Source organism: Amblyraja radiata, unplaced genomic scaffold, assembly GCF_010909765.2.
Source record: "Amblyraja radiata isolate CabotCenter1 unplaced genomic scaffold, sAmbRad1.1.pri scaffold_432_ctg1, whole genome shotgun sequence".
NCBI lineage: Eukaryota > Metazoa > Chordata > Chondrichthyes > Rajiformes > Rajidae > Amblyraja > Amblyraja radiata.
In genome coordinates, this window is record NW_022630534.1 from 50,297 (window position 1) to 72,224 (window position 21,928).

General features: G+C 46.3%; 1 protein-coding gene across 1 annotated transcript in view; it reads left to right on the top strand.

Moving 5' to 3' along the window:
- Positions 1-7: 7 nt before the first annotated feature.
- LOC116969943 (chromodomain-helicase-DNA-binding protein 3-like) overlaps positions 8-21,928 on the top strand; it is a gene marked incomplete at its 5' end in the record, with an annotated part of 76,808 nt that continues 54,887 nt past the window's right edge. The window contains 12 exons of the mRNA XM_033016704.1: positions 8-151; positions 3,922-4,095; positions 7,345-7,466; positions 9,131-9,375; positions 9,717-9,844; positions 11,630-11,768; positions 13,170-13,345; positions 14,446-14,709; positions 16,914-17,117; positions 17,951-18,162; positions 20,300-20,431; positions 20,854-20,959. Coding sequence (XP_032872595.1) covers positions 8-151; positions 3,922-4,095; positions 7,345-7,466; positions 9,131-9,375; positions 9,717-9,844; positions 11,630-11,768; positions 13,170-13,345; positions 14,446-14,709; positions 16,914-17,117; positions 17,951-18,162; positions 20,300-20,431; positions 20,854-20,959 — 2,046 coding nt within the window. The remainder of the gene's footprint in view (positions 152-3,921; positions 4,096-7,344; positions 7,467-9,130; positions 9,376-9,716; positions 9,845-11,629; positions 11,769-13,169; positions 13,346-14,445; positions 14,710-16,913; positions 17,118-17,950; positions 18,163-20,299; positions 20,432-20,853; positions 20,960-21,928) is intronic.

Here is a 21,928-nt window from a genome sequence, read left to right on the forward strand (position 1 = left end):
TTGCTGATTCCATTTGCTTCTGTTTGCAGAGGAGAATGTGGAAGAAGTCATCGAAGGACATTCTGAAGGCGAAAGTGCCAAAAAGAAACGAAAGAAACTCTTGAAAAAACGGAAAGAAAAGGCAGCGAAAACTAAAAAGCGGAAGAGACTGGTGAGTGATATGATGCTTGTCCTTAGTTTAGTTTAGAGATACGGTGCGAAAACAGGCCCCTCGGCCCACCGAGTTCGTATCGACCAGCGATCCCCGCACACTAACACTATCCTACACAAACTAAAGTCTGAAGAAGGGTCTCGACCCGAAACGCCGTCTATTTCTTCTCCATAGATGCTGCCTCACCTGCTGAGTTCCTCCAGCATTTTTGTTTACCAAGGACAATTTACATTTACACCAAGCCAATTAACCTCAAAATGGTACATCTTTGGAGTGTGGGAGGAAACCCACATAGGCCACAGGGAGAAAGTAAAACTCCGTCCAGACAGCATCCGTAGTCAGGATCGAACCCGGGTCTCTGACGCAGTGAGGCAGCAACTTTACCACTGCGCCACCGTGCCGCCCATGTTCTCTTTGACAAGTACGCAGACGGAACAAATCATGGCTTTTCTGAGCAATTGGGATAGAGGAAGGCTGGTCAGCTCCTTGAGCACATGTGGCCATTCTTTTCGATTCTGTATGATCTTTTCCTTTCCCACCTATCTTTTCCCAACCAAAAGATTTTGATCTGAGCGGACCAGCTCTCTGGGATGGGGGGGGGGGGGGGGGTGTTGCCGACTTCCATGGCTCTTTCGGTGAAGAGCTGACATTGACCTTGATCAGTTCTGGCTTTTTTTTTTATCATAGTGTCACTTAGAGATCCATCTACTTTCGCGTGCCTTGTGAGATTCTTCTTTTGACCAATTTTAAGCATTTAGTCTTTTCAGTTTAGTTTAGAGATACAGCGCGGAAACAGGCACTTCCGTCCGCCGAGTCTGCACCAACCAGCGATCTCTGCACACTTAACACTATCCTACACACACGTGGGACAATTTACACATATACCATGCCAATTAGCCTACAAACCTGTACATCTTTGGAGTGTGGGAGGAAACCGAAGATCTCGGAGAAAACCCAGGCGGTCACAGGGAGAACGTACAAACTCTGTACAGACAGCACCTGTAGTTGGGATCGAACCTGGCTCTCTAGTGCTGCAAGCGCTGTATCTCAGCAACTCTGCCGCTGCGCCACCATGCCGCCCCAATTTGAATTGGATCGCCTCCTCGCCTATGTGCAGCAAACTATAAATTATTGTTGGGTATTAAAATTGTTGCCCCTGTTTACTTCTGAATATCTTCGCAACATCCATTTGGTCATGGCACTGAGTACGGATTATTGATTAGTACGGGCGTCGGGTTGAGAGGGTTGGATTGATCAGCATCTGATCACTTGATGAATGGCCTAATTCTGCTCCTATCACTTATGAACCAAGATGGGCATGTGTTAACTTGTTTTCTTGGGGGTTTATACATGGGAGTGGTTTACTCACCGCATCTATATCCACTGTTCCAGACGTGGACTCCTGTATATCGGCGAGACCAGGCACAGGCTCGGCGCTCAGTCCGCCTAAACCTACCTGATCTGCTGGGTGCTGAACAATTTAACTCCCCCTCCTATTCCCACACCGACCTTTCTGTCCTGGGTCTCCTCCATTGTCAGAGTGAGGCCCAGCACAAATTGGAGGAACAGCACCTCATATTTCACTTGGGCAGCTTGTACGATCCTCGCGTGACCATGCTCCAAAGACGTACAGGTTTGTAGGTTGGCAACTCGTTGTGAAGCGTTTCAAAGAGTGAACAGCAGCTGCAGGAAGGGAACCTCGTACAATTTCATAGCGCTGCAGGATTGAGGGACGTGTTATCGCTCAGTGGCGACCTGTGCAGCGTTCATTTGACAGCATCTTTGTGCTGCTGTCTGGCAGTGATAACAAAAGATGACAGTGTTGGTGATCCTTTCACAAGACGAATGCTATGAGACAATCCTCGGGGCTCTAAACTACACTTGGGGATTTGGGTGAACTGCATGAAGCTTTACTCATTAGTCATGTGAAATACAGGTGGGCTTCCAACAACTGCTCTCTTTGGCTCTACCTGTCTCATTCAAATTGTTCAGTAACATGAAGATGGACACAAAATGCTGGAGTAACTCTGCGGGACTGCAGCGTCTCCGGAGAGAAGGAATGTGTGACGTTTGCAGTCGAGACCCTCCTTCAGACTTTTGCGTTTTGTGGATTAACCTTTGCCTGTGCCTGCTGGATCTCCCCGTTGCTAACCATTTCAAGCACTGGCTCGGCGATCGTTTCGCTGAACACCTCCGCTCAGTCCACCTAAACCTACTCGATCTCCCGGTTGCTCAACACTTGCTAACTCCACCCCCTGTTCCCATACTGACCTTTCTGTCCTGGGCCTCCTCCACTGTCAGAGTGAGGCCCAGCGCAAATTGGAGGAACAGCACCTCATATTCCGCTTGGGCAGCTTACACCCCAGCGGTATGAACATTGACTTCTCGAACTTCAAGTAGCCCTTGCATGCCCTCTCTCTCCGTCCCTCCCCACCCAAGTCGTTGTACTCGTTTCACTGTCGTCTTGTTGAGTCTCACTGTCTGTAACTGGTTTTCACCTCGCCCACAGCTAACAATGGCCTGTTTCCTTTATCGTCGTTACTTTTTTTGCATACCTTTCATTCATTTCTCGACATCATCGTCTATATCTCTCCTTTCCCTCTCCCCTGAATCTCTGTCTGAAGAAGGGTCTTGACCTGAAATGTCACAAATTCCTTCACTACAGAGGTGCTGCCTGTCCCACTGAGTTACTCCAGCACTTTGTGTCTGTCTTTGGTTTAAACCAGCATCTGCAGTTCTTTCCTAGACATGCATGTTCAGTAACATAGAGCGATGTAGTGAACTGCTTGGATAGGGTGGATGTGGAGAGGATGTTTCCAATCATGAGAGTCTAGGACCAGAGACCACAGCCTCAGAATTAAAGGATGTTCCTTTAGGAAGGAGATGTGGAGGAATTTCTTTAGTCAGAAGGTGGTGAATCTGTGGAATTCTTTGTCACAGAAGGCTATGGAGGCCAAGTCAATGGATATTTTTAAGGCAGAGATTGCTAGAATTTTGACTAATTCTGGTCAGTTTAGTTTAGAGATACAGCGTGGAAACAGGCCCCTCGGGCCACTGAGTTGACCAGCGATCCCCGCACACTAACACTATATTACACAAACTAAGGACAATTTACATTTCCACCAAGCCAATTTACCTACAAACCAGTACGTTTTTGGAGTGTGGGAGGAAACCGAAGATCTTGGAGAAAACCCACACAGGTCACGGGGAGCACGTACAGCTTCCGTACAGACAGCACCTGTAGTCAGGATGGAACCCGGGTATCTGGCGCTGTGAGGCAGCAACTCTACCGCTGCGCCACCGTGCTGACAGTGTATTTGAATGTTTTTATGTGGCAAATTTCCAAGGGAATTACTGGATATGAGTAATCTGGATGTAATTTCTGTCATGCAGTAAGACTTTTTTCATTTCTAAAATCATTTTCATGATTGCAGGATGTTCCAACCAGTGAACTAGATGTGATGTGTGGTCATCGGTGTGTGTAGGAAACTAAACAGTTGAATTATTTGTCATATCTCCTGTGATGCTGCTCAGACTTTGCTAATAGGGGATAGGCAGATGGGAGCAAGTTCCACAAAGGATGGATCTTTAATTACGTAGGAAGGAACTGCAGATGCTGGTTTACACCAAAGATAGACACTAAATGCTGGAGTAACTCAGCGGGTCAGGCGCCTGGCCTGCTCTCTGAGCATCCTGCCTCTTATTCGGCGTTTTTACACTGTGTACTTGTGCCTTCCAGCATAACCTTTTATACGTTTCTTTCCCAATAGGAAAGTGAGGGCGAAATTGCCTCTGAGCTGGAAGATCTCAAAGAAAAATCAGACAGCGGTTGCAGTGACTTTGGCAAGAAAAAGAGGAAGAAACGAAAGGAGAAGAAAGAGAGGAAAATCAAGCGTCGGAAAAGGGATCAGGGTGATGACAATGAAGAGGAGGAAGGTCGTAAGGTGACGTTTACACTCCCCTGCCCTCTGACCATTCGTGCTTCTGAAGAAGGGTCTTGACCCAAAACGTCTCCCATTCCATCTCTCCAGAGATGCTGCCTGTCTTGCTGAGTCACTCCAGCATGTTGTGTCCACTGTTCCTCCTCACACTGATCCAGCACATCCCCCTGAGCACATCCTCGGATCACTTTTTTTAAGCCATTTTGGATTGGCCCCGTGCACACACTCGTATCTGTCCCCTTCCACCCCAGTTCCTGCCTACATAATCCACACTGTCAGATGAGAACATTAACCAAAAACAACTGGGGAGGTCTTGCCATTGAATAAGATCATGGCCGAGATTTAAGACCTTAAGACATGGGCCATTCAGCTCATCGTGTCTACACCGCCATTCGATCATTGATGATCTATTTTTCCCTCTCAACTCCATCTCCTCTTTATAAATACCCAATGAGTTGTCCTGCACCGCCATTTGTGGCAATGTATTCTACGGATTCACCATCCTCTGGCTAAAGAAATTCTTCCTCATCTCCATTCTAAAGGTATGTCCTTTTACTCTGAGGCTGTGCCCTTAGGTTCTACTGGAAACATCCTCTGCTCATCCACTGTACATAGGCCTTTCATTATCTGGTAGGTTTTAATGAGATTCCCCCCCTGGTTCTTCTACACTCCAGACCCAGGAGCATCAAATGCTCACCATGCGTTAGTTAACCTGATCATTTTCTTAATAAAGCCTCATCATTTCGCCTTTGTCACTCTCCTGCACTGATCCCTTATCCTTATAATTCCTTGAAATAAACCAATCTATCAATCTTTGTAATGAAGGTCATTCGTGACAGAGCCTCAACGGCCCTCTTGGGTATTGAATTCCAATGATTTGCTGTTCTCTGGTGAAGAACTTTCTTATCTCTCTTATGAATGGCTGGCCCCCTGTTTTGAGTCTGTGACACTTTTGAGATACAGAGCGGAAAAAGGCCCATCGACCCATCGAGTTCATCCTGACCAGCGATCCCTGCACATTGACACTATCCTATACACACTAGGGACAATTTACAATTTTACCAAGCCAATTAACCCGCAAACCCGTACATTCAGATTCAGATTCAGATTATTTAATGACCACACAGTCAAGCTGGTGGAATTCAGGTTCAGTACAGGATGTTACACAATAGGCTGATTCCCGTCAAACATAACATAAAACACAACAACATACAGTATACAGTACATGCACGAGGTGGCTATGTGATGTTGTCATAGAGTGTTCAGAATTCGAATTGCATGTGGGTAGAAACTGTTTTTAAATCGTGATGTTTTGGCGGGCAGTGAGCTTTGGAATGTGGGAGAAAACCGGAGTCCCCGGGAAAATCCATGCAGGTCACGGGGAGAACATACAAACTCCGTACAGACCGCACTGGTAGTCGGGTTCGAACCCGGGTCTCCGCCGCTGTAAGGCAGCAAAACTACCTCTGCGCCACAGTGTTCTAGACACTCTGATCAGTGAAATTATCATTGTTGTGTCTGTCTTGTCAACCTCTATAGTTTTAAGTATTCAAGGAGGTTCTCTCTCATCCTTCTAAACTCTGAGGAGGACAGGCTCAGACAGTTCAGACGAGCACCGGTTGTGATCTCACTGGTGCTTCGTATAATTGCAGAGCAAACTAATTATGCTGGTATTAAACATTTGTCATCTTAAGCTGGATGGGACAGAGAGGAGGAAGAACAACGAATGATCATTTAAAATGAGCTTGGCAACATTTGATGGTGTAGAACTGTGAGGAGCTACAGAATGATGATGCATACTGCGTTATTGAGCGATGACAGTTAATACAGTGGAATTCTCTGCCACAGAAAGTAGTTGAGGCCAGTTCATTGGCTATATTTAAGAGGGAGTTAGATGTGGCCCTTGTGGCTAAAGGATCAGGGGGTATGGAGAGAAGGCAGGTACAGGATACTGAGTTGGATGATCAGCCATGATCATATTGAATGGCGGTGCAGGCTCGAAGGGCCGAATGGCCTATTCCTGCACCTATTTTCTATGTTTCTACATGAACATGGATGCAGGGGATGTAAGCTTTCTCTGCATATCATAGTGAGATCTACAAATCTATTCCACTGTAGCAGTTAGGCTGAGGACCTTTGCTTTAAGCACTGGTCAGATCACACAAGCGCTTCAAAATGCAGCTCCTCATTGGTTCTTTTATTATCCATTAAAAGATTAGAAGGGGGGGGCACGGTGGTGCAGCGGTAGAGTTGCTGCCTTACAACACCAGGGAACTGAATTCGATCCTGACCACGGGTGCTGTCTGCACGCAGTTTGTACATTCTTCCCGTGACCTGCGTGGGTTTTCTCCGGGATCTCTGGTTTCCTCCCACACTGCAAAGATGTACAGGTTTGTAGATTAATTGGCTTGGTATAATCTGTAAATTGTCACTAGTGTGTGTAGGATAATGTTAGTCTGTGGGGATCGCTGGTCGGTGCGGACTGGGTCGGCCGAAGGGCCTGTTTCTGTGCTGTATCTCCAAACTAAACTAAAAAAAGTCACACTAACGTGTCCTTATAGTCGTATATTGAAATTGGCTAAAATTTGGTGGAACAATTGTTAGTTTTTAGCAGAAAATAAGCTTTACCTCCAAATAGAGCAGGAGTCACAGATACCATCATAGCAGGGCCTTCGGCCCATCTTTTCAATGCCCAGATGCCTGTAGTCTATTGTCTATAGAGTGTATTGTTACTGGCAATTTAGTTCAGAGATGCAGCATGGAACCAAACTCTTCGACCCACTGAATCCGTGCCGACCAGCGATGACCTGTACACTAGTTCTATTCTACACACTAGGGACAATTTACAGAAGCTAATTTGCGTACAAACCAGTACGTCTTCTGAGTACGTGAGGAAACCGGAGCACCCGGACAAAACTCACGTGGTCGCAGGGAGAACATACAAACTCTGTACAGACTGCACCTGTAGTCATATCTAACCTGGTTGTGAGGCAGCAACACTACTGCTGTGCCTCTGTGCTGCCCCTTTGGAGCAATTGGATGACACCACTCATTGCTTGAATGTGAAAGCAGATTTAATAATGGTAATGAGATTAAATATTTGGGACTATGTAATCAAAGTGCAGGGGATAGGACAAGACATTAGGACTAATTAAATAGTTATTTCAACGAGGGTGCATGGTGGCCCAGTTTACCTACTGGCATAGTGTCTGACTGCCCATTTCTCATACCGTGACATTTTGTCTGTCACAGCCTGAACCGAAAACCTCAGCCCGGCTACTTGAGGACTGGGGGCTGGAAGATGTGGACCATGTCTTCACAGAGGATGATTACCGCACTTTAACGAACTACAAGGCCTTCAGCCAGTTTATGAGGTGAGTAAGAGCAGTTTATGAGGTTCATTTAAAATAAAAGGAAAGATATGCAGAGATTCTTTATAAGTGTATTGTTGAACACTCTTACTGCATCCAGGGCTATCTCCGAGAGCAATTAAGAGTCGACCTAATAGGTGGGTGTGACACAGTAATATGGTTGGCATTCATGACAGAACATAGACACAAAATGCTGGTGTAACTCAGTGGGACAGGCAGCATCTCCGCAGAGAAGGAATAGGTCTGAAGAAGGGTCTCAACCCAGAACATCGCCCATTCCTTCTCTCAAGAGATGCTGCTTGTCCCGCTGAGTTACTGCAGCATTTTGTGTCTACGGTGTAAACCAGCATCTGCAGTCCCTTCCTACACGTCCATTCATGATAACCTGGTAATTTTGTTATCACCATGAGCTTAATTTTTTGTTTAATGTAGTTTAGAGATACAGAATGGAAACAGGCCCTTTGGCCCACTGAGTCTATGCCAACTATCCATCGCTAGTTCTGTTATCTCACTTTCTCATCCACTCCAAACACACTAGAGGCACTTTATAAAGAACCAATTAACCTATTTGGGATGTGGGCGGAAACCGGAACATACACACTCCACACAGACAGCAGCTGAGGTTAGGATCGAACCCGGGTGTCTGGCGCTGTGCGACGGTGGCTCAAGCAGCTGCACCACTGCTGTCCATATATTCCATCTTTTATTCCATTACTTCTATAACTTCTCCAGCTATCGTGGAAGGTTGAGTAATATAACCTCCAGGGAACAATATGCTACAGTGACTGTTGCAGTTTACTGTCTGCAATGCATTTAAAAATGTCTTGAGGACTTGAAAGCTCACTAAGCAGATATGGTGCCTGATCTCTATAAGATGACAGCTGGACTGGATGCCTGACGTCCTTCTGGAATAACATTGCTGTAAACTGAGGCCAGTCAGCAATCTTACCACGTCTTGCAATTTACCCCAATTGACGCTCCCCTAACAAGGTTCACCAGGCTGTGTAAATTAGATTGTAGCACGGGAATGTTGCACGGCCTAGCAAGCCCTTGCTGGTTCTTGTCGGACATTTTTCCCCCATTCATTCAACCATCCCTCTTGAAAGTGTTGTATCTGTGTCTAAGGCCCTCTAAGATACAAATCACCACAGCTAGTTTTTTTATATCTATTTAAACTCTTTCTGGGTTTACACAAAATGCTGGAGTAACTCAGCAGGTCAGGAAACATCTCAAGAAACGGAAAAAGTGACGTTTTGGATCGAGATCTTTTCTTCTGGACGTCTGAAGCAGGGTCTCGACCCAAAGTGTCATCTATTCATTTTCTCCAGAGATGCTGCCTGACCCGCAGAGTTACACCAGCATTTTGCGTCTATCTTCGGTATAAACCAGCATCTGCAGTTCCTTCTAACACTTTCTGGGTTTTCTAATTATCGTAAATCTGTGTTTAAAATGATTCGAGCTCCTCAGATTAATTGAAGAGCAAGTTAAACGAGATAAGAGTGAAATTTATACCAGGATGAGACGAGTAGAGGGAAGACGGACAAAAAAAGTAGACAGGTGGGGTTGTATGGCATAGTCTGTAAAATTCCTCCTTGTTTCTACTGTGACGCTGGCCTCTCTTCAAATTGGGTGGACCTTGTATTCAAACACGTATCTTTTGAACCCAGGCCGCTCATTGCCAAGAAGAACCCGAAGATTCCAATGTCTAAAATGATGACGATTCTCGGTGCCAAGTGGAGGGAGTTCAGTGCCAACAGCCCGTTCAAGGGATCGGCAGCAGCAGTGGCGGCTGCGGCGGCAGCGGCAGCGGTTGCAGCCGTGGTGGAGCAAGTGTCTGCCAGCGCTTCTGCAGAGACACTGTCTGCACCTCCGGTGCCGTCCGTCCGCAAGGCTAAGACCAAAGAGGGCAAAGGTGAGTGCTGCTGGAGGCCTCTGGCTTGGTGCACTACCACATTGTGCCCCTTCCAGCCTTCCCCAACCCTGTCTGTCCCATGGCTTCTTACCCTGTCCCAGCCCTTGCTAATTACAGGCCCCAACACTGGAGATTGTGGGGTTGGTCAAGGGTTAAATAGAGGGAGCTTTCTGCGGCTATCTCGCTGTGAGCTGGACACAAGATTGTATCATCCCCTTTTACTGAGTCATGGAGTCTTGCAGCGTGGAAACAGGCCCTTCGGCCCAACTTGTCCCATCTACACTAGTCATTGTGGAGTTTGGATGGCGTGAGATTCAAAAGTCCACTTCTTGTGATTACAGGTCCTGGTGCGAAAAAACGGAGCAAGAGCCCCAGAGTCCCAGAAGTAAAGAAGAAAAAGAGGAAGCAGATGCCTTCTTTGAAAATCAAGCTGGGAATAATGCGATCAAAGAGGAAGAAAAGCTCCTCGGTAAGTGTGATTTTCTATGGGCCATTATGGGCTCCACCCTTCCTTGGTCATCTGATGCAGGCTGGAATTTGTTCTGGCCTTTTCTTACCTCCAGTTCCCTCCCCCCCACCACCCCTTCAGTCTGAAGAAGCGTCCCGATCTAAAACGTCTCCTATTCCTTTTCATAATATCATAAGTGATGGGAGCAGAATGAAGCCATTCGGCACATCAAGTCTACTCTGCCATTCAATCATGGCTGATCTATCTCTCCCTTCTAACCCCATTCTCCTGCCCTCTCCCCGAAGCCTCTGACACCCGCACTAATCAAGAATCTATCTCTCTCTACCTTAAATATATCTACTGACATGGCCTCCACAGCCTTCTGTGGCGATGAATTCCACAGATTCACCACTCTCGGAATAAATAAATTCCTCCTCGTCTCCTAAAAGAACGCCCCTTAATTCTGAGGTTATGACCTGTAGTCCTAGACTCTCCCACTAGTGGAAACATCCTCTCCACATCCACTCTTATCAAAGCCTTTCACAATTCTGTACGCTTCAATGAGGTCCCCCCTCATTCTTCTAAACTCCAGTGGGTACAGGCCCAGTCCTGTCAAATGCTTATCATATGTTAACCCACTCATTCCTGGGATCATTCTTGTAAACCTCTGGACCCTCTCCAGAGCCAGCACATCCTTCTTCAGATATGGTGCCCAAAATTGCTCACAATATTACAAATGTTGACCGGACCAGCGCCTCATAGAGCCTCAGCATTATATCCCTCCATTAGGCCAGAGATGCTGCCTGACCTGCTGAGTTACTCCAGCACTTCGTGCCTATGTTCAGTGTTATTTTTCATTTGCCTTCCTGGTGTGGAGCTAGCCTGTGGGTTAGTCTTTTTTCATAATGTAGGAGTATCATTTTGTATGTATTTAAAATATGGTAGATAATCTTGCACTGAAGCATTATCTTAATGAGTCCAGCTTTGTTTTGTCTGTAGTATTGGACAATATGACTAGTAGGTGCCAGACTGCCGTTATACTAATCTTGGGAGGCTACCCAAGGCTACCTAATCTTGGGAGGCTACTTCATAATAATGTCGCACTGGCTTTTTTTAAAATAAATTGCTTTTAAAACTTCTACTTATTACCAAGAGTGGCCTGAGATATTGTCAATATTATCGGTGTACAATCAAGTGTAGTGATGTATCCTCCAGTAAATCACAATCTTCATTTGTGGTTTCTAAGGAGAATCTGCCCCTCAGTCGCACGGACACTTGTTTCTCCTTTCGCATCTAGTGTGAAGTTGTATTCAGTGATGTTAAGTTATACTCGGTGGCGATAGAGTTGTTGCCTTCTAGTGTCAGATACCCGGGTTCGATCCTGACCACGGGTACTGTCTGTATGGAGTGTTCGCGTTCTCTGGTTTCCTCTCTCATTCCAAAGACTTTTGGGCTCGACACAAAATGCTGGAGTAACTCAGCAGGACAGGCAGCATCTCTGGAGAGAAGGAATGGGTGACGTTTCGGGTCGAGGTCCTTCAGTTTGTGACTACCTTTGGTTTAAACCAGCATCTGCAGTTCCATCCTACAGGTTTATAGGTTAATTGGCTTTTGTAAATTGTCCCTAGTGTGTAGGATTGAACTAGTGGTTGGATGGACTCAGTGGGCTAAAGGGCTTGTTTCCATGCTGTATCTCTAATCTAATTTTACCATGTCCACCCCTTAAACATAGTTTTGTGTTTGGGAGTTACCATCAGTGTGTTTTACAGTATTGTCGCCTGAAACACCCTCGTGGTTCCCTTTCAGAGCGATGAGGCAGACTTGGATGGCGATTCTGATTTTGACGATGGCAGTGTACACAGCTCATCGATTCGATCTGATAGCTCGGTCGGGCCTCTGAGGAAAGCAAAGCTGAAAGCAAAAGTCGGCAGAAAGAAGAGGAAGGGTAAGTAAATTGTGTACTTGGTTTGTGCTTTTCAGGGGTTCAAGGCTGAAGTTCATAACTTCTAGGAGCAGAATTAGGCCATTCGGCCCACCAAGTCTACTTCGCCATTCAATCGTGGCTGATCTATCTTTCCATCATCCCCATTCTCCTGCCCTTGCCCCATAACCCCCGAACCCTTCCTAATCACAAATCTGTCAATCTCTGCCTTAAAAATATCCATTGACTTGGCCCCCACATCTGCTGTGGCAATGAATTCGACACATTCACCACCCTCTGTAAAGAAATTCCTCCTCAAGTTATTGTAACGCAAACTCTCTACATTCTCCCAAGATTTGGAGTTTAGGAGATTGTGGGGTTGGGACTTTAGGAGATTGAGGGATTGGGTGTGCGCAATGCAAGGGAATATAATTTTAAAAATTTAAATTCTGATCATAGAAACATAGAAAATAGGCGCAGGTGTAGGCCATTCAGCCCTTTGAGCCTGCACCGCCATTCAATATGATCATGGCTGATCATCCAACTCAGTATCCCATCCCTGCCTTCTCCCCATACCCCCTGATCCTTTTAGCCACAAGGACCACATCTAACTCCCTCTTAAATATAGCCAATGAACTGGCCTCAACTACCTTCTGTGGCAGTGAATTCCACAGATTCACCACTCTCTGTGTAAAAAATAATTTTCTCATCTCGGTCCTAAAAGACTTCCCTCTTATCCTTCAACTGTGACCCCCTAGTTCTGGACTTCCCCAACATCGGGAATAACCTTCCTGCATCTAGCCTGTCCAACCCCTAGATCATAATATCTTGCCCTTTCCGCGGGTTACAACTGTAGATAGTAAATAATTGAGGCCCAAGATCCTCAACAATTTGTATCCATCCAGCCTGATAAAGACCCGTTTATTGTGACTCTTGTCTTCCTTGTGATAACTTGTCTTCAATCCATGGTAACATACTTCCCCAACCTGTTGAAATCTGCAGGACTTTGTTTTTGTTTAAATCCAAATCTTTAGTTTAAGTTTAGTTTGGAGATACAGCGTGGAAACAGGCCCTTTGGCCGACTGAGTCCGCACCGACCAGCAATACCCGCACATTAACACTATCCTACACACACACACACACACACATACACACTAGGGACAATTTACACTTATACCAAGCCAATTAACCTGCACGTCTTTGGAGTGTGGGAGGAAACTGAAGATCTCGGAGAAAACCCACACAGCCACGGGGAAAACGTAGATAAAACCCCTACAGACAGCACCCATAGTCGGGATCGTCTCTGGCGCTGCAAGCGCTGTGAGGCAGCAACTTACCACTGCGCCACCGTGCTGCCCTCTTTGCATTGATTTGTTCCATGGTATTTCCTAACTTGACTTTAACTAGTTGACTCTTAACCAACAGTGATTGGTGAGGACGAGGCAGATGGATACGAGACTGATCATCAGGATTACTGCGAGGTTTGCCAGCAGGGAGGAGAGATCATCTTGTGTGACACCTGCCCCAGAGCTTACCACTTGGTCTGCCTGGATCCAGAACTGGACAAGGCCCCAGAAGGGAAGTGGAGCTGCCCGCACTGTGTGAGTAGTGCTTGCTTGTATAGGAGTTAGCAAATTGTAACCATGTGGGGGAGGGGGGAACAAGTCAGGGAGGTATCGAAACAAGGAACTGCAGTTTCTGCTTTACAAAAGAAGACACGGGGTGCTGGAGTAGATCAGCGGACCAGGCAGCATCTCGGGAGAACGTGGCTAGGCAATATTTCAGGTTGGGACCATTCTTCTGATTCCGTGGATGCTGTTGACAGAACTGGACGATGGGGCCAGTTTGGTTAGGTCTACTAAAGCATTAGCAGTAACGGGCTGAATTTGTAATATGAGGCAGCCTATATCTAGAGTAACAGTGCTAGAAGTATGTTGTCAGGGGGCAGAGAAGATTTAGAAGAACATTATCAAGGATATAAAAGCCTAGTTATGTGTAAATTGTAACATACAATGCCTCAGACCCACGAATTTAGAAGTGGGACTTTTCTCATTTTTGTCAATTTATGATACATTGTACCTAACGGTGTCTTTTCAACCATACATTTTCTATGTTTCTACGAATCGGGTATCTGTCTGGGGTAGAGACCGTAAATGCAAATACTCCCCATAACTCACTCTACAGCAAAGTCTCCTGCGCAGAAACAGGCCCTTCAGCCCACCGAGTGCACTCTTGACAAGCGATCCCTGCACACTAGCACTATCCTACACACTCGGAACAATTTACAATCTTTACCAAAGCCAATTAGCCTACAAATCTGTACCTCTTTGGAATGTGGGAGGTAACCCGAGTACCCGGGTGAAAACCCTCACGGTCGTGGGGAGAACGTGCAAACTCTGTACAGACAGCAACAGTAGTCAGGATCGAATCTCGGTCTCCGGCGCTGTACGACAGCAACGCTAACGTTGTGCCAATGTGCTGCCCCTAGGGTAGCCCCATAATACATATTACATGTAAAATTAATTCTGCCAAATACACTGTGGATTAGGGCAGATGCGAGGTGAAATCAACATTTTGAACAGTCGTGTAACGTCACTATGTTCTGCCAATTGAAAGTGAACCTGTTTCCTGGCTCACTGGGTGGAGAGTAAATACCAGAAGAATAATGATAATGAAGGAGTTCCGTTCCGTGTTTCTTCAGGAGAAAGAAGGCATCCAGTGGGAAGCAAAGGATGAAGAGGAGGAGGAGGAAGAGGAGGAGGAAGGGGAGGCGGCGGCGGCAGAGGAAGTGGAGCTGGGAGCTGAGCGGGAAGAAGAGGACGATCACATGGAGTACTGTCGGGTCTGCAAGGATGGTGGAGAGCTGCTGTGCTGTGACTCCTGCACTTCCTCCTATCACATTCACTGCCTCAATCCACCACTTCCAGAAATCCCCAACGGCGAGTGGCTCTGTCCTCGCTGTACAGTGAGTTGTTATCTCATTTTATATTTTCCAGGGAAAGGTTTGTCATGACACATTTGGACAGATGCAACTTGTGATAGGAGCAGAATTAGGCCATTCAGTCTTCTGTGGCAAAGAAATTCCTCCTCATCTCCTTCCTAAAGGAATATCTTTTAATTCTGAGGCTGTGACCTCTGGTTCCTAGACTCTCCCACTAGTGGAAACATCCTCTCCACATCCACCCTATCCAAGCCTTTCACTATTCTGTACGTTACAATGAGGTACCCCTTCTATCCTTCTAAACTCTAGCGAGTGCTGTCAAAATGCTCATCATAGGCTAACTTAATTCCTGGGATCATTCTTGTGTGTGAAGGAGGGAGTCCAAGCAAACTGTCTGAGAATAAAAACCCCCTTAGCTTTGCAGAGTATCTGTGTGGAAAAGACAAAGCTGTAGACATGATGAATTAGTCTGCCTGCATCATGCTCTGGGAACCTGTCTCTGACTGCCTTCTTTATTAGCTGGGCAAAATTGAATTTGACCATCCATTTCCTAGATTGGGCAATCTGTCTGATCTACTTAAGTAAATAGTTTCCAATTTAACAATCTGCAGGCATCTGCTGCACTTTGTTAAATCGGTTTAGGTATCCGAGATTCTTACTTCTGGCCAAGATGTTGAGTTGAGTCCAATATATTTAATGGCACGGTAGAGTGGATGTGGAGAGGATGTTTCCACCAGTGGAAGAATCTAAGACCAGGGATCATAGCCTCAGAATTAAAGGATGTTTCTTCAAGAAGGAAATGAGGAGGAATTTTTTTTAGTCAGAGGATCTGGAATTCTTTACCACAGAACGCTGTGGAGGCCAAGTCAGTTGATATTTTTAAGGCAGAGATGGATAGATTCCTGATTAGTACAGATGTAAGGGGTTACGGGGAGGAAGCAGGAGAATTGGGTTAAGAGGGGAAGATAGATCAGCCATGATTTATTGGTGGAGTAGACTTGATGGGCTGAATGGTCTAATTCTGCTCCTGTCTCTTATGAACCTATGGTACAGAGCGGAAAAATCAAGTTTACGAAGAAGTATCTGCTGTGCCTTAATTCTAACGGCCTGGGGTAACCTCAAGCACCTTAGGGTGCCTGTCTTGGAAACGGGTGTCTAATCCGGGTGCTTAGTGGTCCATTGAAACAAATGGATGAGATGTGTAATGGGCGAGAAGCACATTGCAAGTGTCCAGGTTCAGCTGTATGTCATATGTGCCAACAACAGAACTATAACACTCTTACTTGCAGTAGCATAACTAGCCTAGAATCACAGAACACATAACTAATATACTTCCAGATGCAGCAGGGAAACAGATCCTTCGGTCCACTGAATCCATTCCAACCATCGATCACCCATTCACACTAGTTCTACGTTATCCCACTTTCACTTCCTCTCCCTGCACACAATGAATTCCACAGATTCACCTCTGGCTGAAGCAATTCCTCTTCATCTCTATTCTAACATCCTTTTATTTTGAGGGTGTGTCCTCTGATCTTAGACTCACCCACTAGTGGAAATATCGTTCACATCCACTCTATCTAAGCTTTTTAATATACGAGAATACAAAAGAGGCATAAAACTGAGACCGATTTCTCCTCTGGTGGAAACGAATGACACCACTGTATTATCTCAGACGAGCAGGACAACTCTTCTCGGTGAAACATCCTTTGATTTCACAGCAGAAAAAAAATCTTTATCATGTTGATTGTGCTCAACTTGGCTGTAGCCCACGTTCCCTCTCAGTAAGTACATCCGTGATGCCTCGGGCTGCCCTGGGTTACTGAGTGCAGGGTTTTTCATTCCCCTCGCTACCTTAAACCAGTGGTTCCCAACCTTTTTTAGCTCATGGCCCCCTTGGGATCTTTTAATTTTTCTGTGGCCCCCCCTGACATTATTAGCGGAAAAAAAGTACTTCAATATTATAATACCTTCCATAAAATATCAGTGTCTATTAATTACACATATATTCTCTTTTATTCTATTCCACAAACATCAAAAATATTTCAACTACATAGATTTAAATTTATTACAACTGAAATTTAGGAGGTAGCTCTGTGGCCCCCTTCATTGACCCTGAGGCCCCCCTGAATTTTTCTGTGGCCCCCCCTGAAATTTGCCATGGTATGGCCCCAGGTTGGGAATGACTGCCTTAAACCTTCATCCTCCTGCTGTGTTTCTCTGTGCAGTGCCCGCTGTTGAAAGGCCGGGTCCAGAGGATTCTTTACTGGAGATGGGGAGATCCACCACTGGGGGTCCCAGCACCGAAGGCACTCGAGGACAACCCGGAGGATTTGCCGCCGAAGCCAGTTCATGGCCGGCCCGAGCGGGAGTTTTTCGTTAAGTGGACTGGCTTGTCCTACTGGCACTGTTCGTGGGTCACCGAGCTGCAGGTGCGTTTTCGTCGTCTTTTTTTCCTATTTTGTGGTTGTTGGGATGAGGGCGATTAGTGGATTGCCAGGGCAGGAACAGCTTGGGTTAGGCTGAGCAAAGATCCATCTACACTGTCGTCTCAGTCCCAGGGTAAGGCTGGAAACAGGACCTGTGGCCCGCTGAGTCCACACCGACCATCGATCACCCCTTCACACTAGTTCCATGTTATCCCACTTTCTCATCCATTCCGCTCACATTAGGGGCAATTAACCTACAAACCCTTTTGGGATATATGGGAGGAAACCCATACGGTCGTAGGGTGAACGTACAAAAATGTTTTGTCACTAAAATTTAGTTTAGAGATATAGCATGGAAACAGGCCCTTTTACAGTGGCCAGTTAACCTACAAACTCGGGTGTCTGGGACGTGGGAGGAAACTGGAGCACCCGGAAGAAACTCACAGGGAGAACGTGCAAACTGCACAGAGACACGGGCAGGAGCCGAGACCAGGATTGAAACCGGGTCTCTGGTGCTGTGAGGTTCTACCCACTGCAATACCATGTCAACCTCTCACTAGAGGTTTGGGGACCTGGCAGTGGTTTGGGGTTAATAGGTCTCTTGCATTTTGATATATACAAGGGCAGGAACAGCGTGGGTTGGGCTGAGGAAAGCTCCATCTGCGCTGTTCCCTCAGTCCCAGGGTAAGTCTTAGTGATACAACATATGTCAGAATCTATAGGGATTCCTTGGGAGTGGATGTTGGTGCTTGCACGGAGCCCCAGGAAGTTGCAGCATTTACTGTTGGCAGCACTAATGTCCGTGATTAATTGTCCTGCCCGTTGGTCCGTGACAGCTGGAGATTTACCACTCGGTGATGTTCCGGAACTACCAGCGCAAGACTGACATGGACGAGCCCCCCTCATTCGATTACTGCTCCGGGGACGATGACAGCAAGAGTGAGAAGCGCAAAGCCCAAGACCCCCAGTACGCTGCCATGGAGGAGAAGTTTTACCGCTACGGGATCAAACTGCAGTGGATGACCATCCATCGCATCCTGCAGCACAGGTGGGGCGAGGAGCTCTGGAAAGCTGCGGCTTTCTACTCAGTAACGCATCGTGGCTCTTGCATTCACGCCCATTCTGTCAAATTACCCAACTTGACTTCAATAGAAACATAGCTTGGGTTAAGATCTCCAAATAACTTCCAGTCCTTCAAGACACACAAACCTGTTTCTCCATGAAATGTCATTGAATTTATAGCACGGAAAATGCCATTTGGCTCATCTGAGTTATGTTGGTGTCCTTGAGCCGCATGGTTTCCTATTCGTCCTGCTTCAGCTTGCCCTTTCAACATTGCTACTTGCCCAAATGTCTTCCTTTGGAAGGTTAAAGTTCTTCTAATTGATATGTTTGAATGATTTAAGGTTTTTAATAGGAAACTGGACCAAATGCAGACCCGTTGGGTCTGCAACCCCAACGCACCCGTTCCCTACCCGTAGACCCCAATTGCACTTGCCCTGCGTGTTGCAATAGCAATTCGCTCTTCCCCTCCTGTGAGGTGAAAAGTTCAGAGTGTTCCTGTGTCGCAACATTGGATCGAAGTGTGTTGGAAGCTGGCAGGAATGATTTTAACAGTAAAAATCTTGTGAAAGTTGGCATTTTTAAAGCTTTATTGGCGAATAAGGTGAAATATAGGATGTGAAGCTGATCACTGCTAGTCGAGCCATTGTGAAGCGGGTCGTTTTAAATTCAAAGTGTTTTGATTTTTTTAAACTTTAATCAGTAATAACTTGAGAAGTAAAGCATAAAACGTTCCGTGAAGGAGTTCTCTGCCTAGAGGGGGAAAATGTGAATCAGAATATGTAAAACATCTTTTCCTCTGATTGGGCGGGTAGGGGTTGGGATCAAAGAGTCCTACAGCATGTAAACCGGTCCCTTGGCTCAACTTGCCCACGCAACCAAGAAGCCCCATCTACACTAGTCTCACCTGCCCGTGTTTGGGCCGCATTCCTCTAAACCTCTTCTATCCATGTAAGTGAGAGAGTGGGATGGAGTGTCAGTGAAAGTGAGAGTGTCAGAGAGAGAGAGAGAGAGAGAGAGATGCAGTGTGTGAGTTGGAGTGTTAGTGACAATAGATAATAGGTGCAGGAGTAGGCCCTTCGAGCCAGCACCGCCATTCAATGTGATCTTGGCTGATCATCCACAATCTGTACCCCATTCCTGCCTTCTCCCCATATCCCCTGACTCCGCTATTTTTAAGAGCCCTATCTAGCTCTCTCTTGAAAGTATCCAGAGAACCGGCCTCTACCGCCCTCTGAGGCAGAGAATTCCACAGTCACAACTCTCTGTGTGAAAAAGTGTTTCCTCGCCTCCGTTCTAAATGGCTTACCCCTTATTCTTAAACTGTGGCCCCTGGTTCTGGACTCCCCCAACATCGGGAACATGTTTCCTGCCTCTAGCGTGTCCAAATCCTTAACAATCTTATGTCTCAATAAGAATCCCTCTCATCCTTCTCAACTCCAGAGTGTACAAGCCCAGCTGCTCCACTGACACTTCTCTCTTTCACTGACACTCCATCCCTCTTTCACTGACACTCCATCTCTCTCTCTCTTTTTTTTTCTCTTTCATATCCTATTTTGTTAATAGAATGAGACTTTGTACAGCAATGAAAGTCCAGTGACTGTAATGGAGGTAAAGTGTATTAAGATGCACTGGTGTAACCTGTATAAAATCATGAGAGGAATAGATCGGGTAGATGCACAGAGTCTATTGCCCAGAGTACGACCAGAGGACATAGGTTCAAGGTGAAGGGGAAAAGATTTAATAGGAATCTGAGGGGTAACTTTTTCACGCAGTGTGGTCGGTGTACGGAACAAGCTGCCAGAGGAGGTAGTTGAGGCTGGGACTGTCCCAACGTTTAAGAAACAGGTACGTGGATAGGACAGGTTTAGAGGGATATGGACCAAAACGCAGGCAGGTGGGACTAGTGTAGCTGGGACATGTTGGCCGGTGTGGGCAAGTTGTGCCGAAAGTATCACTCCATGACTCTGTAAAACAATTGGTACCGACGCGCGTTAACTCAAAAGGACGAGGCGATGCACGCGCACACACGTGTATGAAACATCCTCTCCACATGTTGCAGACTGGATGATTGTAGTTTACTTGTGTAAATGTAACCTTCCTCCATCTTGTTCCTTCTGCAGCATTGACAGGAAAGGAAACGTGCATTACCTGGTGAAGTGGAGAGATCTGCCATACGACCAGGCCACCTGGGAGGAGGATGATCTGGAGATCCCAGACTACGACTCGCTGAAAATTGCCTACTGGAATCACAGGTGTGTGTGTGTGTGTGTGTTCTCACAAGCACTAGAAGTGGACACAAAAAGCTGGAGTAACTCAGCGAGTCAGGCATAAGAAGGGTCTCAACCCGAAACCTCACCTATTCCTTTTCTCCAGAGATGCTGCACGACATGCTGAGTTACTCCAGCTTTTTGTGTCTATCTTCGGTTTCAATCAGCATCTGCAGTTCCTTCTACGCAAGAAGTGGATTCATCTGTATCATGTATTGCCTTCAACTGTCCACATCTCATGAACCTGAGATCACCCCATTAGTTAACAGGCACTAACTATTTCATATGCTTGAACCACTTCATATGGGCTCTATCAGCCCTGTAGCTAGCCATGTTCCAGCCTAGCTCACTGGTGCCACTGCATGCAGGACTCCTGATTTTTAAACATTGTTTACTTTCTAATACAGGGAGATGTACCTCGGGGAGGAGTCAATCAGGCCCAGAAAAACCAAGAACTTCAAGAAAATCAAGGAGTTTTTCGCGTACCAGCCTCCCAGCTCACCTGAAGTTGAGGTAAGTGAGGGGGGAGAAGCCGTGGTCCGAAGCAGTTTGTGAGAATCTTGGAGTAGAATATATGCGAGTGTGGGTATGATAGAATCTAATATACAAAAAACAAGGAGCTATGTGCAGAGGTCGGAGGAATAAGGTCATATGTGATAGGAGCAGAATTAGGCCATCACGTCCACTCTGCCATTCAATCATGGCTGATCTATCTCTCCCTCCTAACCCCATTCTCCTGCCTTCTCCCCATAACCTCTGACACCTGTACCAATCAAGAATCTGTCTATCTCTGCCGTAAAAATATCCACTGACTTGGCCTCCACAGCCGTCTGTGGCAAAGAATTCCACAGATTCACCACCTTCTTGACTAAATACATTTCTCCTCGTCTCCTTCCCAAAAGCACATCTAATTCTGAGGCTATGATCTGTAGTCCTAGACTCTCCCACTAGTGGAAACATCCTCTCCCCATCCACTCTATCCAAGCCTTACACTATTTCAATGAGGTCCCCATTGGGGAACAGTGAGGCTCATCCTAGGTCAAACTATTCAATCCTGAGACCATTCTTGTAAACCACCTCTGGACCCTCTCCTGAGCCAGCGCATCCTTCCTCCGTTACGGTGCCCAAAATTGCTCACAATATTCAAAATGCAGTCTTTCCAGCACCTTATAGAACCTCAGCATTATAATCCTGATTTTGTATACAAGCCCTCTTGAAATACATGCTAGCATCGAGTTTGCTTTCTTTACTACAGAGTTGATTTGCAGATTAACTTTCTGGGAATCCTGCACCAGCACTCTCAAGTCCCTTTGCACCTCCAACTTCTGGATTCTCTCCCCATTTAGAAAATAGTCCACGCCTTTATTCCTACTGCCAAAATGCAGTACTCCCCCCCCCCCCCCCCTTTGCTACATTATATTCCATATGCCACTTCTCGGCCCACTCTCCCAACCTCATCACAGGGAGAGTGGGCAGAGAAGT